This window comes from Pocillopora verrucosa, chromosome 14 (genome assembly GCF_036669915.1).
Source record: "Pocillopora verrucosa isolate sample1 chromosome 14, ASM3666991v2, whole genome shotgun sequence".
In the NCBI taxonomy this organism is placed as follows: Eukaryota; Metazoa; Cnidaria; class Anthozoa; order Scleractinia; family Pocilloporidae; genus Pocillopora; species Pocillopora verrucosa.
The window spans coordinates 9,298,861-9,312,076 of NC_089325.1; the positions used below are offsets into that span (position 1 = coordinate 9,298,861).

Here is a 13,216-nt window from a genome sequence, read left to right on the forward strand (position 1 = left end):
TTAGAATTTTACTCAGATTAAAACCCTTGGTATTAAAATTTCATTCTAACCACTTTGAATTCGTGTAAACTCCATCTTCAGCAAAAAAGCCGATATTATCATCACCAAATACATTACAGCTACGCCTGTGTCATTAAACCAGCCGACAGTTAGGAATATGATTTCCTACTGCTTACGTCATCAGTAACTCGATGACAATTTCGTTGAAAGGTGGCAGAAGTGCATGATTCAAACTGCAGTTAAGCCCTTCTTCGCGGGGAGTTTTAGCATGAACTCGTCAATCTTTTAGACTTGCTTTCCCCATCCTGCTGGAATTTTGGTGAAATTTAGGCATATCAACAAAACAATCTAAGCTGTCGAAACGATTGGATCAGGTAAGATACGATTTACAGCGTTCGTGAATATCCTTTTCCAACTCCGTTCAAATTACGACTCATATATATATTATAAGAACCATTTCTTTTATTTCGTTATCGAGCTTTAAAATTCACCATCTTTCCCATGCAGCAGTTTACTATATTTTTTGTTTTATTTCAGTTTTCTTGCTTCCTTATTGATAGAAGACTTGTGCACCACAACTTAACTGCACATCTAACAGACCAACAGCTAAAATTTTCCCTCTGGGGCGACAATCTTAAAAAGATGGATTGTGAACCACCAACATATCTTTCTTACTTCTCTATGATTGCATCACTGTGCCTCTCGTGCATTACCATCGCGGGAAACCTTTTCGTCTTGTTGGCAGTTTATCAAGACCCTTACAAAGAACTGCGCAAACCTTTCACTGTCTTAATCGCTAACCTGGCACTGGCAGATTTGACCGCGGGCGCCATAACAGAACCGATGGCGGTGTACTTCACATATCAGGAAGTGCAAGGAAGTGTAGTAAATGATCTGGCCGTGTATATTACGCATTTGAGCTATTTCATGTCATGCACTACTTCAGTATTAACCCTTAGTGTTCTTGCAATTGATAGATATCTAGCCATATCGTATTCTTTGTGGTATAAATGTCATGTCACTTTGTCTTGCACCATAAAAATCTGCATGGCTTTATGGATCATGTCTGTGCTATTATCACTGACATACATCAAGACAGGTTATATCAATTTTGCGTTTGTTTTTGCCAACACGGCAGTGCTTAGTACAGCATGTGTTCTAGTTTTCGCTTATTACCGAATATTTAAATCTCTCAGGATTCGCACGATTCAAGTGGGAGTCTTGCACGAGGGTAGAAGTCAACGGTGGGAAAGGCAGAAGTCACTGCTTTTAGAAAGCAAATTAACCAAGCTATTTCAGACTTTTGAGGTCTGACACATTTTAAGGTTGTTTTCGCTTAATACTTCTGTCCAAAGAGCTACTATCTCACCCAGAACGAACTAGGAATCCAATAAATCATTCATAATGACACATTTTTATAACAATCAGGCTCTTTTAATGTTACACTTGTTACATGATGGCAACATGATATCGATATAAACTACAATTAATTTGCAGGCTTTGTTAGATTTTTCCTGTTTCCAAGACAAGGGGTCGTTTTTCTTTACTGCAATTTTCCAATGTGCAATTTGTATACGCATTCCCCAAATCGTGTCACACAGCAAAGCTTTTCCTCGCACGATTTGCTGATCATCATACAACAAGGGATGATGGGAAAACACTTTTTCTGTATAGGACGAAGCAGAATAGCAATAAGTCAGCCCTCAATGTATTTACTAGCATAAATAGCATAAGGCCTGTAGAGCAGTTTTCATTTCAGTTTCGAAAATTGAAAACAAAATAATATAAGGGATCAATCAGAGCGAAGGTTTACATTATAATTAACCAATGACTAGACTCAAAGTGAAAAAAAGCAAACCGCTTTAAGCGCAGAAAATCGCCATTGACCAATTCGCTTTTGCTTTTGGTTTTGCATCTGATTGGTTGAGAGGATGGCACGATTTTTAAGGACCAATCATAGATAAAAGTTAAGATTCTAAGTTTTACTTTACTAATCTGGATCTACATCAGTGGGAGACCATTCATTGATTATCGCTGGGTTTGGAGGGGGGAAAGAGTGGTTTGCCCACTGGGTATGAAAATGAGAGGATCTTGAAAATTGAGTGACCCTAGTAAGGGCCTTTGAAATAACTGAAATGATATTAAGGGAGGGGAGGGCAGGGAATTGAAGTTAAAGACAAGCAAAGAGTTAAACATCTTATTAAGCAACAGGGAATGTTTTTCAGGGTTTTTACAACGTGATCTCATGCTGGAAGTTGGTAGAACGCGAGAAAAACTTGTAAACAGACTCAATTTGGGAATAACTCCCAACACTAACCCGCTTGAATCTCTGTTTCCTTGCAATGTTTCAAGAACCGGGTAAAGAGAGGGAAAATTAACGAGAGAGTGAAAGAAAAATATAAAAAGGAACAAGAACGTACCTCTTCCTCGGAAGGTTCGTAGTCTGCACTTTTGAGACACAAGCCAAATTGCTTGAGACATCTCAATTCCTCACAGGCGCTGTTTGCTGCATTCTTACAACTCTTGAACTGCACAACACACTTCAATCCAACAAAATTAATCAAAATTAGATCAAGTGAATGTAATTTAAGGGAACAACCTCATCTCTTCGAGCATTCTGTGGCGTAGTACTGGATCGCAGATCGGTCGAAATCGGGAACTCAGATCTCTTTGTACGTTTTGCCATGCTCTTAACTCACATTAATCTCTCGCGAACCGCCACTCGTTTTGGCTCGTGCCCTAAACTGACTGTCTGGGACAGGCTTGATTCTCTTTGTTTCAATCTCACAATAAACGAATTGAACATCTATCTTTGCCTACTTTTTATTTGAGCTTACCTCATCCTCTCTTCATAGCCGCGATAACACATACGTCAAACATTTGCGCAGCTGCGAAAGTTGTAATAGCTGCTGTCAGACTGCCAGAACTAAGTCCTATGTAGTCATGTCGAGGTTTAAACGAACGCTTAAACCAGTGACTTGTTTTAAAACCGTATAAAGAGAAGGGTCGAGTTTTCGTTTTCCGTATTTTTGTCTTTTTTTACCTAAGTTTCTATGATTTCAATTTATTTTCACAAATCTTGCCTGACAGGAGTTGTTTATAATATTTTTCTATGAAATATTTGGCGTGAAATTGGCGTGCAGCTGGCAAAAATTGATCTCTTTACTCATGCCCGACGTTTGACCACTGTGTTGGGTGTGATTCTATACTTACTCTTAACAAGCCTGGTTGAATGCTTGGCCTAACGCTCGGCTGAAACTCACGCTTGAAGCTTGTCTCGAAGCCATTGTCCATCTTCACCAAATGATAAAGCTGCCTCTTCATTTCATGGTCTTCTCCCCTGACGTACTCCAACATGGCCTGAGGGTGGAATTCCGACGCCCATTCTGCTTGAACAAAGACGGAAATTGCTGCGAGAAACAACAAAGCTAGAATTGCCTTCATGTTGACGCGTCCTGGTCTCAGTGCTCTAGAAACACGTTGTGAAAAGGGATACACAGGCTTCTTTATATAGAACCCGGTTCAAGCGAGGGTTTCGCGTTCCTCGCGCATCTTTTATCGAGAAGACAAAAGCCTCTTCGATGTGTTTAGACAGCTTTTCTACCGCCTACCGCCTGTTTGCGGAGCAACTTAAAAGAAATTATTTTCGTGTTAAATTAAAAAAGTCTGTTTTCTCACCGTGTTGCTAAGCTTTTGTTTCGTGTTGACGTTTAGTCAGAGGAAACTAGTTTTGTGCGGGCTGATAATTTTGCGCCTGATGTAATTTAAGTTTCTCGGAGTAAAGAAGTATTTATTTAACGGATTTTGTAAAGAGCAAACAAATTAAGAGCCCTCCTCAGGTAAACCTTCTCCTGCTCTTATCACGAAAAGGACGGGAAAAATCAACCATTGTGTGAGGGTGCCCTTCCATTTTTCGATTCTGAATTAATCGAGGATTTCAAGAACAACTCAAAAAAAATTTTTTTAACTATATTTAATTTTTTAAAAATATTAACGTTTTAGATAAGTGCAGCGCCTTTTTAATAAAACAAAGTAGTATTTTCCTGAATCTTGATAAGATTTACATCCATCAATATGGGTAAAGATCTCCTTATTTCGTGAGAGCTTTCTGATATGAAACAGTATGTTCTCACTGAACAACAATGGTCTACCTTGTACAGGTTTAATTTATACCTCACAAACTCTACGCTTTTAAAAATTCCACTTAGAAGGAATTTTTTATTTTTAGTAACGAGCCGTCTAGGCATACAGCGTTCACTGTTTATCTTAGGCATAGGACCAACATAAAACATTACCTAAGATCTTTACACTAACATAGAAAACGAACTTTACTGAAAAAATCTGGTCTTAAATACTTCGCACTATTTTTTGAGTTCGAAGCTTCTTAGCAACTTTCGGACTGTGAAAGTCTCTAGCGGTTCAAAAAACTTTCTAGGATTTACAAAGAAAAACTTAGGACTTAATGTATTTGTGTGTATCCCTCGCCAAAAACTGAAAAACAGCTTTCGAGGTTGCTCAAAGTTTAAGGAATTTTGCGTTAGTCGTGTTACAGAAAAGTACATACTTCACAACAGATCTAATTTGTATCTGGGCCATGCCTTTGCTCACTTGTTCATTGCTAGGTAACTTATGCACTTGAAACCAGACAGAGCACGTTGATTATGTAATAATTGGCCTAAGCTCATGTAAAACCAAGTTTCTCTCGCAGTCGTTTCTAGACAGGTTAAGGTGTTTTCTTAGATGTGTAACGTCACCATGGCAACGAGTTTTAATACCGTCAATCATCAAGATATCAAGTTTTGTCCTTTTGCAAAGTCTCTAACAAAGCTGTAGAGTAGGAGCCAACTTAAATTTTTAATACATTAAAGTGGCTCTGACCAAACTTATCATAAGATTTTACAAACCTTACAAACTGAAGATGAATCGTTGTATGCTGGTAACGGTAAAAAAGATAAAAACCGGGTGTCAACGCCCTTATTTTGAGTTTTTACCTCTGAAACAGAGGTAAAAAAAAAAGGTTTTTAACAGGTTCTAGTGTTGCTGTGATGATATCTCAAGTCAATGTCTAAGAAATAACAACTCTTTTATTTAATACCGTTTTTAGGAAAAAAGACGAAAATTGTGGAAGAATCGAAACTGATATGTCCTTGAGACAAAAAAAAAAATGATGCATTTTTATATCTCAACCCCGTAGGAGAATCTCAAGTCGTAGCGGTGCCGAGCGCCTAGAATGCCTTGACAGAATAGCTGGGTGATGAAAATATTACACGTCACTACAGGTTTTCCTGAACTAGAAGTGTATAGGTTTAGAATTTTCATCCATTTTCATTTATTACCATCTTTTTTTTTTTTTAATGTCTGTAACTGTAGCAAGTAGGTAAACTACATCTGAGGTTAATGTGTTACACCGCCACGCGTGTAACACGCATGGCCTCGTGCAAAGCTTGCAAACACTAGCCAATGTAGAAGTGTGATCTTTATTGCGAACAAATGGCCCATTGCCGACAATAGGTTGGATATCAATTAGAACAAATATTATGGCAAGCAAATAAAAAAAAAAATACAATAAAGCAAAGCACTCTTAAGAGGCTGAAGTGATCGACTTTGTAATCACATTTTTTGGGGGAAGTTTTATTACAGATTATTTAGATGATGAACTTAAGTACCAACGCTTTTCCTTTTGTCTTCCAGTTATGAGCTGCTCGCCTATTTAAAGTTCTATGCAAATATGAAACAAAAGAAAGTTTATCCTAAAAAGTAGATTAATAAATTTATGAATATATTAGCTAAGGAATAAGAGAGAGGCAGAAATTACATAAACTTTAAATTGTTCCAATAAAGTAAAGATGAACAGAGCCAGAGCTTTTTGGAAAAATCCAGAAATTTTGCCAAAATTATATAATGATTATGTTTGTTTAAGAAGATTAGAGTAGTTTTCATCGAAAAGCCATCCTGACTTGGGTTTTTGTGATACTGTGCTAATCAGTAACAGAAAAATCTGCTTCGACTCGTATCAACCAGGAATCGAATTCTGAAATACACGCATGGAATTTGACTTGTTTAAAGACCATCTGGTGTAAGCAATATTTTCTTCAGGGAGTCAGAATTCTGGATTGAGCTTGCAGAAGACATTTTACCCCTGTTTTCTAGTATATTTAGATAATTTCCTCCCTAACTTAAAACCTTAGAGCAAACGTTGATTCATTGCTGGTTTGGAGTGGTGTTGCAGTATCAACACAAACGTCCGCCCATCTCCTCTTCTTAATCTTTGAGTCCTTTCCCAGAGGTCGAAAAGGAACTCGCACTGAGCCTAGAGAGCAAAACTTTTTATCGGAAGGGGCGGCAGAAATTGAAATAATTAAGAAATAAGTATGAAATTGTCGTCAAAACCTCAACAGCTATGGTGATCTTAAATGCCTTAACAAATATTCGTCCTCTCATTTTTTGTAAAGAGCAAGACATCACGGACTGCGAAAAATTAATCATCAAGTTTAAGAAAACCAATATCTTTAGCAGTGGGAAGCAAAAGAAAACAAAACACTTGACAACAAGCCTCAAGAATTTAATATATTTTCAAGCATTTAATGTCAAGAGGGGGTTAACTTTTGTGTCCTTATTAATAATGTTTAACATCTGTGTAAATTCCTTTGTTCATGTTTGATTTATCGACAAGACCACTGTACGCTTATTTTGTTGTGATTAAAAACTATCCGGTGAGCAAAGCTGTTTAAATACAATTTACCTGCAGACTTTTACTAATAACACGGCACCGACTTAGCTAATAACTCCTCAACCTATATAAGACACACTAATTGTCTTGAAATCGCAGTGTCAGTAAATTGCACACATCTTGCAGGCAGTATGAAGGCTTTAACAGTTCTTCTCGTTCTAAGCGCCTTTGCAACAGTGTTCGCCAATCAACTGGTGTTCCACAAAGCCTTCTATAATCTTTTAGAAGGAGATCATCAGAACAGAATGGCTAAAGCTGCGAGGGACTATGACTTGCCATTAAATCCGTTAATCTCCAATGATGCCAGTGACGCCAATGATGCAAAAGATCTCTACGAGCCGTGGATGGTGAGTCCATAAATAGTGTTCTGGAGGCCCGAGGGCAAAGGGGAAAATCTTACATAATTTCGGTTCCCAACCTAAATTTTGTCCTGTTCTCAGTGTCCTGGTGACTGAGGGTTTCGCTCTAGGGGAAGTTCGCCCGTTACGAGTGTGCCCTAAGATATAACAGAATTACGCGGCCCTTGGACTTCACTCTGAGTACACAAACTTAACATTTCGACTGCATTTTAGTCAAATCTCAATGATATTTCCTTCCTGACCAATTGAGACCAATGTATTTTTAGAAACCAGACTTGTGTTGTGGTTTTCTCACCTCTCTCGAGATAAGTCGGGGTCTAGTCGTTTCACTAAATATAATTTCCATAAATTGGTATTTTCCAAACATATGAATTTAAAAAGTGGGATCTTTTTTCCAATTAGTCTCGTAACACAGAAATTTTAGAATCGCACAGAATCGACTTCGGCTTGTAGAAAAACGTACCTTGCAAGTGAACGTTTGAAAACTGGGCTAACCTCAATGGAGGGAAGTTGTTAACGGCGGAAACATCGATGCTTTTTCCTCCATCTGTTAAACTCCTATGTCCGATATCACAAAATTCATGGCGAAATCCCATCTCAGTGAGTTTTAGACCCAACATTTGTGGCAGAAAAAATTTCCAGTGGCAGGTTTAATTTAACAAATCACCGTGCAAAAGCTCCCACAGTAATTTCTTCAGGTAAAAAACATTATAATCGAGATTTTGCTCGCCCTTCTGCTTTTCTATGAAACCTTTGCAGAACTATTATTCTGATAAGTAACACCACACAATTTACATCAAAACGCACGTTAAAAGTTTATCAAGCTCAAGTCCTACGCTATTTTGTTACAGAAACCTTGCGTCCATCAAGGAATACGTTGCTTTATCAAGTCGGGGAAAGATGCCTGTCAAAAGCTTTGTTGCGGTGACCAGTTCTTTGAGTGCCTTCGATATCACAAGCCAGAGGGACACCCAGGACTGCTCGCGAAACTGACCCCTTTGCAGGTACTAAAGAACTTGATCCAGTTGATAAGATTGAAGTGAAATATAACTGAGAGAGAAAAACTGGTATAAAACATTGCAAGTTATTTAGTGTTAACAACTGAATTGAAAACGTGAATTAGCCACCGTAAAGGGTAAAAAAGCTGACGTTTCGAGCGTTAGCCCTTCGTCAATCGCTCTGACGAAGGGCTAACGCTCGAAACGTCAGCTTTTTTACCCTTTACGGTGGCTAATTCACGTTTTCAATTCAGTTGTTAACACTAAATTACCTGCTATACTCCCCCACCGACGCAGCACCACCGTTTCTTTAGAAACTTACCTCTTTATTCATTTGGTATAAAACATTGCCTATCACGAAAATAAACCGCGAGGGACTGGAAATAACTGAGAACCTAATGGACAGGTGACAGACAGATTGACTGACTAACAGATGCCGGGGCAGGCAAACAAATAGACGAAGATACAGCAAGACTGAAAAACTGACTCACTAATGGGAACTTTCTTCTCTCTTGCAGAAAGGCTGTTTGGCACTTGTTGGAATGTGCAGGGCTTATAGTCCATCGTGTGAAGGAAAGTTATGTTGCTACCTTCGCTTCCAGAAATGCTTTGAGTTTGTCAGCCAACACGAACGTTAGCCCCAGGACAAGTTACACTGTTACAATGGCAATGATAGCAAGATATCGATCCCAATGATGTGCGATCAGGCTCAAGTTTTTCCTTTATAAATTATTATCATCTCGATGTAACATGCAGGCAATTAGAAGTAAAGAAATTTAAAGAGGGAATAACATGTTTCTGATCTGTTTCGTCAATAACCTGTTAGTTCCTGCCGATTTAAGCATCGTCAACTTTGAGCTTGGCTCTTTCTATGAGTTGCTATGCGTCCCTATGGTTAACGGGTAGTCGTATCTTTCCTCGAAGGGTGGTGGGTTGAAAAACAAAAGGTGAAATTTACCTTACGACCATGATAATAACAAAGCCTCATTCATATCGTTAGCAGAAAGACGAAGGAAGCATTGAACAGTTTCTCTGGTTCCATTGCAACGTTTCATAGCGTTATTCAATTTCCCCTCGCAGATCCTGTAGAACGATTTAGTAATTACACTCAAACGTAACCTTAATGTTTGTTTATGATCAGTAACGTCTGTAGATATTTGGCACTTTTTGTAACTGTTTTTGCTGTTAGGCGAAAGAATGTTACATTAGAATTCTTTTAACTCGCACAAAATCCCAACAGGCAAAACAGTTTCGCTGATGTTTGAATAAAATTGGGAACAATTTACTTACCAGTTCGGGCCATAACCATTTCAAGATATCGGTTTCGAGCTTTGTGATTGGGTGAGATCAAAACCAAAACAAAGCAAATTTGGCCGAGAGGTGCTGGAAACAAGAAGAAGCTGATTTTTTTTTTTTTTGTGGCGGCCATGTTGTAATGCGGTAGTAAGCTGAAAAAAATTCGCCAACAAGGACTGGACGTAAGATACCATTAAAAATATTCGTTTATTTCAAACATTCAACATGCATGTCCCCGACATTCTCGCATTCTGGAAGAGTAAAGCGGATTCTTTCTAGCACAAATTCTTTGTAAGGCTGTGGTCCTTCCACCAAGAGCGTCACAGGAATAAAAGCTCCCCCGCCAGCCTGTTTGTATCTGGAGAACTTCTGGGTAGAGCTTGGCCTCGATGTTACTGTCCGTTGATTTCCCTATTTTGGGTTACAAGAAAACCAATTAAATAAGGTTGAACCAAATAACGCGCACTGATAACAATTGGGACGAGTGAGGTGTGAGATCGTGGAATCGGGACAATTTCATTTCATTTTCACAACCAATTAAATAAGGTTGAACCAAATAACGCGCACTGATAACAATTGGGACGAGTGAGGTGTGAGATCGCGGAATCGGGACAATTTCATTTCTCTCCAGTAGAGGTCGAGGAAAGACAATATCTTGCTTCTCTCCGATTTTAAATAGACATTATCAATTTCAGTCCATCAAGCCTTTACGAAAAAGTAACAGTAAAGCAAGAAAACAGTAACTTACCCTTCAATTCCTGGTTATTTTGCCACATCGAAGCAAAGCATGCAGCTGTATGTTTAGAAAGTGCTGAACCGTGCCGATATGCTGCCCTTTGACATCTCCTAAAGTGTATGTCTTTCTCTGCGATCTGCTGAAAATCTGGACTTCTCGTAGAGCCTCTGGAATGCGTTCCATTTCTCGTGGAAGAAGACAAGCCAGTGCATGCGAGTCATACGTGTTGTCGTCTTCACTTTGAATAACAAGCGGTGTTCCACGTGGAGCTTTGATCTTGAAATTATGATACCTGGAAAATAAACGCCAATAAATACATGAGTGGGATACTCATGATCGAATTCAATGCAAGAGAATCATACAAGGTATTTTGCGCGCTATTGATCGATTTGCGGGAGAATCTAGGTCTCAGAACACTACAAATTCGGTCCTACAGCTTTTAGTCAGCAATAATATGTCCTTTACAATTACCCTTTGATTTGAACACCCTGTATAGAAAGTTTGTTTAGGTAATCACTGCAAAATGTGAAAGCACGAGCGGTGTTTCTAAACGAGTTTCACAATTACAGACAAGTCCCTTGTGGTTTTAGACGAAAATTTCACTCTCATCAGTTCGTGTAGTTAAACTCCAACCTTTGTTTCCGGAATGTTGTAATATAGACACTTCGGCAAGGCTTTCCACCAATGTGATTTTTTTATTTTCATCTTCATGCCGCTCTTATCGCACATTTCCCGGATACGACACCTGAAGATGTGAGAGCTCAGTGAACGAATACCTCTTTGTTTTATGTTTGTCCGAAGGAGAACTTATTCGCTGGATAATCACATTTATGTGTTAGATCCGTGGTTTCCTGAAATTATTTTTTAGTGTGCATTCGCCTTAGCTGAATGAATCTCTCTGATGTCAAGATCGACATTGCTTCGAAATTTCATCCAGAGCTCCGATTGAAAAGATTCTTTGTTTGTAGCACTGACCCAGGTCCGTGGCAGATTTGTGCCACAAAGACGACAAAGTGTCTCGAGATACTGAATGTGTTCATCCATGCTGTTGGCTTGATCTGAAATTCACAATGTAGGCTTATAAAGGTCCGATAAATAATTGTCCTTTTACTTTAAATTGGCCGGCCACAACGTATGGTTAAAATTTATGGTTTACACGATACTCCGATGGATCTGAACAAAGGAATCCGTCTGGTAGTTTGCACACTAACAGACTTTCAACATTTGTGCACTCGAGCAAAAACCTCGTGCACTCGATTGGAATTTTGACAAATTGGAAGCAAATTTATGCTAGTTTTTTAAAAAAACTTTTTAGGAATAAAAAAAAATGTTGCATACCTGAAAACCTCAACTAAATAGAGGTTATTCCTCGATCGAGCCCTTCGCAACATGGACCTCCACCCGACTTTTCATCTGAATTTTTCCTTCACGTCATCGCGATCACCATCAGTTCTTTGCTTGTTGTGTGTAATTGCTTGTCTTCTGTAATTTTGCAAGGTTTCATGGGATATGGGTAGGGAACCAAGTCACTAGGGCTCGAATAAAGTAATGAGTGAGTTTCCTCGATGTCCCACTACGACATCCATGTTGGTGACGTCATCAAGTATCCAGAAATGGTTATGGCCCGGACTGCCCACGAGACACCTTTCATTTCATCAACCGGTTTTTTATCGTATATGCACTTAGTGACGTATCTTAATATCTTCCCCATGTGTTACAGTAATACAATTACAGTGATGCTCTGCGATCAGTTTCGGGAAAACTGTTTTTTGTTCAATTACTTGAAGGGCCCACCTCGATTAATAGCTCATAGTGTAAGTAAGAAAAGATCAATAAGTACCCACTTTCGAATAAGCGACTACCCCATCAACCTACCCCACCACTCCCCCCTCCCCCCTCCCCCCCGAAAAAAAAAAAGGAATATTTTAAAATTTTTATTTCGTTACAGGCATACAATCCCTAAATTCACTTTTTATAATTTAACCTTCACGTTTTGTTATTGTTTTGTGGAGAAATAAACTTATTACTTGCTGAAAATGGTTAAAGTTTGTTAAGCGCCCAGCTTCGAATAAGGTCCAAAAATTTTATAAGCACCCAGGACGCTTATCGTAATCAACTAAGTAAGGAAATAGAGATTTCTTTGGTGCTTTCATAAGCCCGAAAAACTTCTCCACTCAAGAGGAGATCATTGCGACCGTGCAAGGCACTCCGTTGTGAGAGGCGTAAACAAAATACTTACTGAATATTGCAAGTCAACAATTACGGGGCAAAGTTCATGTTTCGCTTGCGTGCTTGCACGTTGATTTATGGCGTGATAAGATGACTATTGTGGGTAATTATAGAATGCACATGTTATCAACGCTCGGAGCCAATTAGCGGGTGAACATAATTGTATCACTGCAGTTATCTGTAACAAAAAGGTGTGAAAGACAAACCGAAGCGTGATGTTGAACTCACTTTATGACCAAAATATCACGATTATTATTTCGCTGCCATATTTGGCACAGACTGCTTTCAAATCTGCCACGCTACAACGCGAGAGGTTCACGAATATTGCTTGACTCAAATGGATTCCTTTCGTCTTTTGTCGACATCTGTTCGATCAGCCGAGTCCGCACGCCTATATTCGGTTTTCACCAAAAAAACGATTTTTTACCTGGATACATGAATAGAGAGCTGGGTTATACAGGTTGGAAGGTTGGAATATTGCCATGTAATGAAATATATCAATACCCTCCTCAAGAACATTGTTGGTGATCGTAAGCTTTTTCGATCATTCGATAACTTTCTCATTTTCGGGCTGACGAGTGATGCCGTGGCAGTAGGCCCGAAAATCAACAACTTGTTAGGTTAAAAAAGAAGCTACCGAACACTCGAGAAATCCTAATATTGGACCAAATTTACTGTTGAGTTTATTGTTGCTCTCTCTTTTTTTCTTCTAACTGATTGAGTTTGTACAAGACGGCATACTAAAACATTGCCGCTGGTAATTTCGTTATCGTAGTAACGATCGGAAACGCCGATCGCTGGGAAGCCGAACGTGATTCGCCTGAACAAAATAGAACAAAACAAAATTGGCAAATAAATTATACAACAA

General features: G+C 38.9%; 3 protein-coding genes and 1 long non-coding RNA gene across 4 annotated transcripts; 2 read left to right on the forward strand and 2 right to left on the reverse strand.

Moving 5' to 3' along the window:
- The first annotated feature begins 642 nt into the window (after window positions 1-642).
- Window positions 643-1,314, forward strand: LOC131779733 (5-hydroxytryptamine receptor 7-like). The gene has a single exon (XM_066161717.1). The coding sequence runs from the start codon at window positions 643-645 to the stop codon at window positions 1,312-1,314; it is 672 nt and encodes a 223-aa protein (XP_066017814.1).
- Window positions 1,315-1,412: 98 nt separating this feature from the next.
- LOC131779721 (uncharacterized) lies at window positions 1,413-3,493 on the reverse strand. Its single transcript, XM_059096303.2, has 3 exons — window positions 3,214-3,493; window positions 2,421-2,540; window positions 1,413-1,666 (listed from the first exon to the last, which is right to left on the reverse strand). The coding sequence occupies exons 1-3, from the start codon at window positions 3,442-3,444 to the stop codon at window positions 1,544-1,546; spliced, it is 474 nt and encodes a 157-aa protein (XP_058952286.2). The 5' UTR covers window positions 3,445-3,493; the 3' UTR covers window positions 1,413-1,543.
- Window positions 3,494-6,808: 3,315 nt separating this feature from the next.
- LOC131779727 (uncharacterized) lies at window positions 6,809-8,878 on the forward strand. The gene is made up of 3 exons (XM_059096306.2): window positions 6,809-7,077; window positions 7,941-8,093; window positions 8,606-8,878. Exons 1-3 carry the CDS (start codon window positions 6,862-6,864, stop codon window positions 8,723-8,725), a joined length of 489 nt encoding a protein of 162 aa, XP_058952289.1. The 5' UTR covers window positions 6,809-6,861; the 3' UTR covers window positions 8,726-8,878.
- Window positions 8,879-9,480: 602 nt separating this feature from the next.
- LOC131779720 (uncharacterized) lies at window positions 9,481-11,900 on the reverse strand. The gene is made up of 3 exons (XR_010716270.1): window positions 11,458-11,900; window positions 10,132-10,411; window positions 9,481-9,794 (listed from the first exon to the last, which is right to left on the reverse strand). It is a non-coding gene; the product is annotated as an uncharacterized lncRNA (long non-coding RNA).
- Window positions 11,901-13,216: the final 1,316 nt, after the last annotated feature.

Excerpts from the sequence above, each read along its gene's own strand:
- LOC131779733 (XM_066161717.1), top strand. The coding sequence starts at position 643 with ATGGATTGTGAACCACCAACATATCTTTCTTACTTCTCTATGATTGCA.
- LOC131779721 (XM_059096303.2), bottom strand. The coding sequence starts at position 3,444 with ATGAAGGCAATTCTAGCTTTGTTGTTTCTCGCAGCAATTTCCGTCTTT. Across the intron at positions 2,541-3,213 it reads TTCAACCAGGCTTGTTAAGA|TGTGTTGTGCAGTTCAAGAG; the intron begins GTAAGTATAGAA and ends GTTGGATTGAAG. Across the intron at positions 1,667-2,420 it reads ACGAACCTTCCGAGGAAGAG|AAAAAGTGTTTTCCCATCAT; the intron begins GTACGTTCTTGT and ends CGTCCTATACAG.
- LOC131779727 (XM_059096306.2), top strand. The coding sequence starts at position 6,862 with ATGAAGGCTTTAACAGTTCTTCTCGTTCTAAGCGCCTTTGCAACAGTG. Across the intron at positions 7,078-7,940 it reads ATCTCTACGAGCCGTGGATG|AAACCTTGCGTCCATCAAGG; the intron begins GTGAGTCCATAA and ends ATTTTGTTACAG. Across the intron at positions 8,094-8,605 it reads CGAAACTGACCCCTTTGCAG|AAAGGCTGTTTGGCACTTGT; the intron begins GTACTAAAGAAC and ends TCTCTCTTGCAG.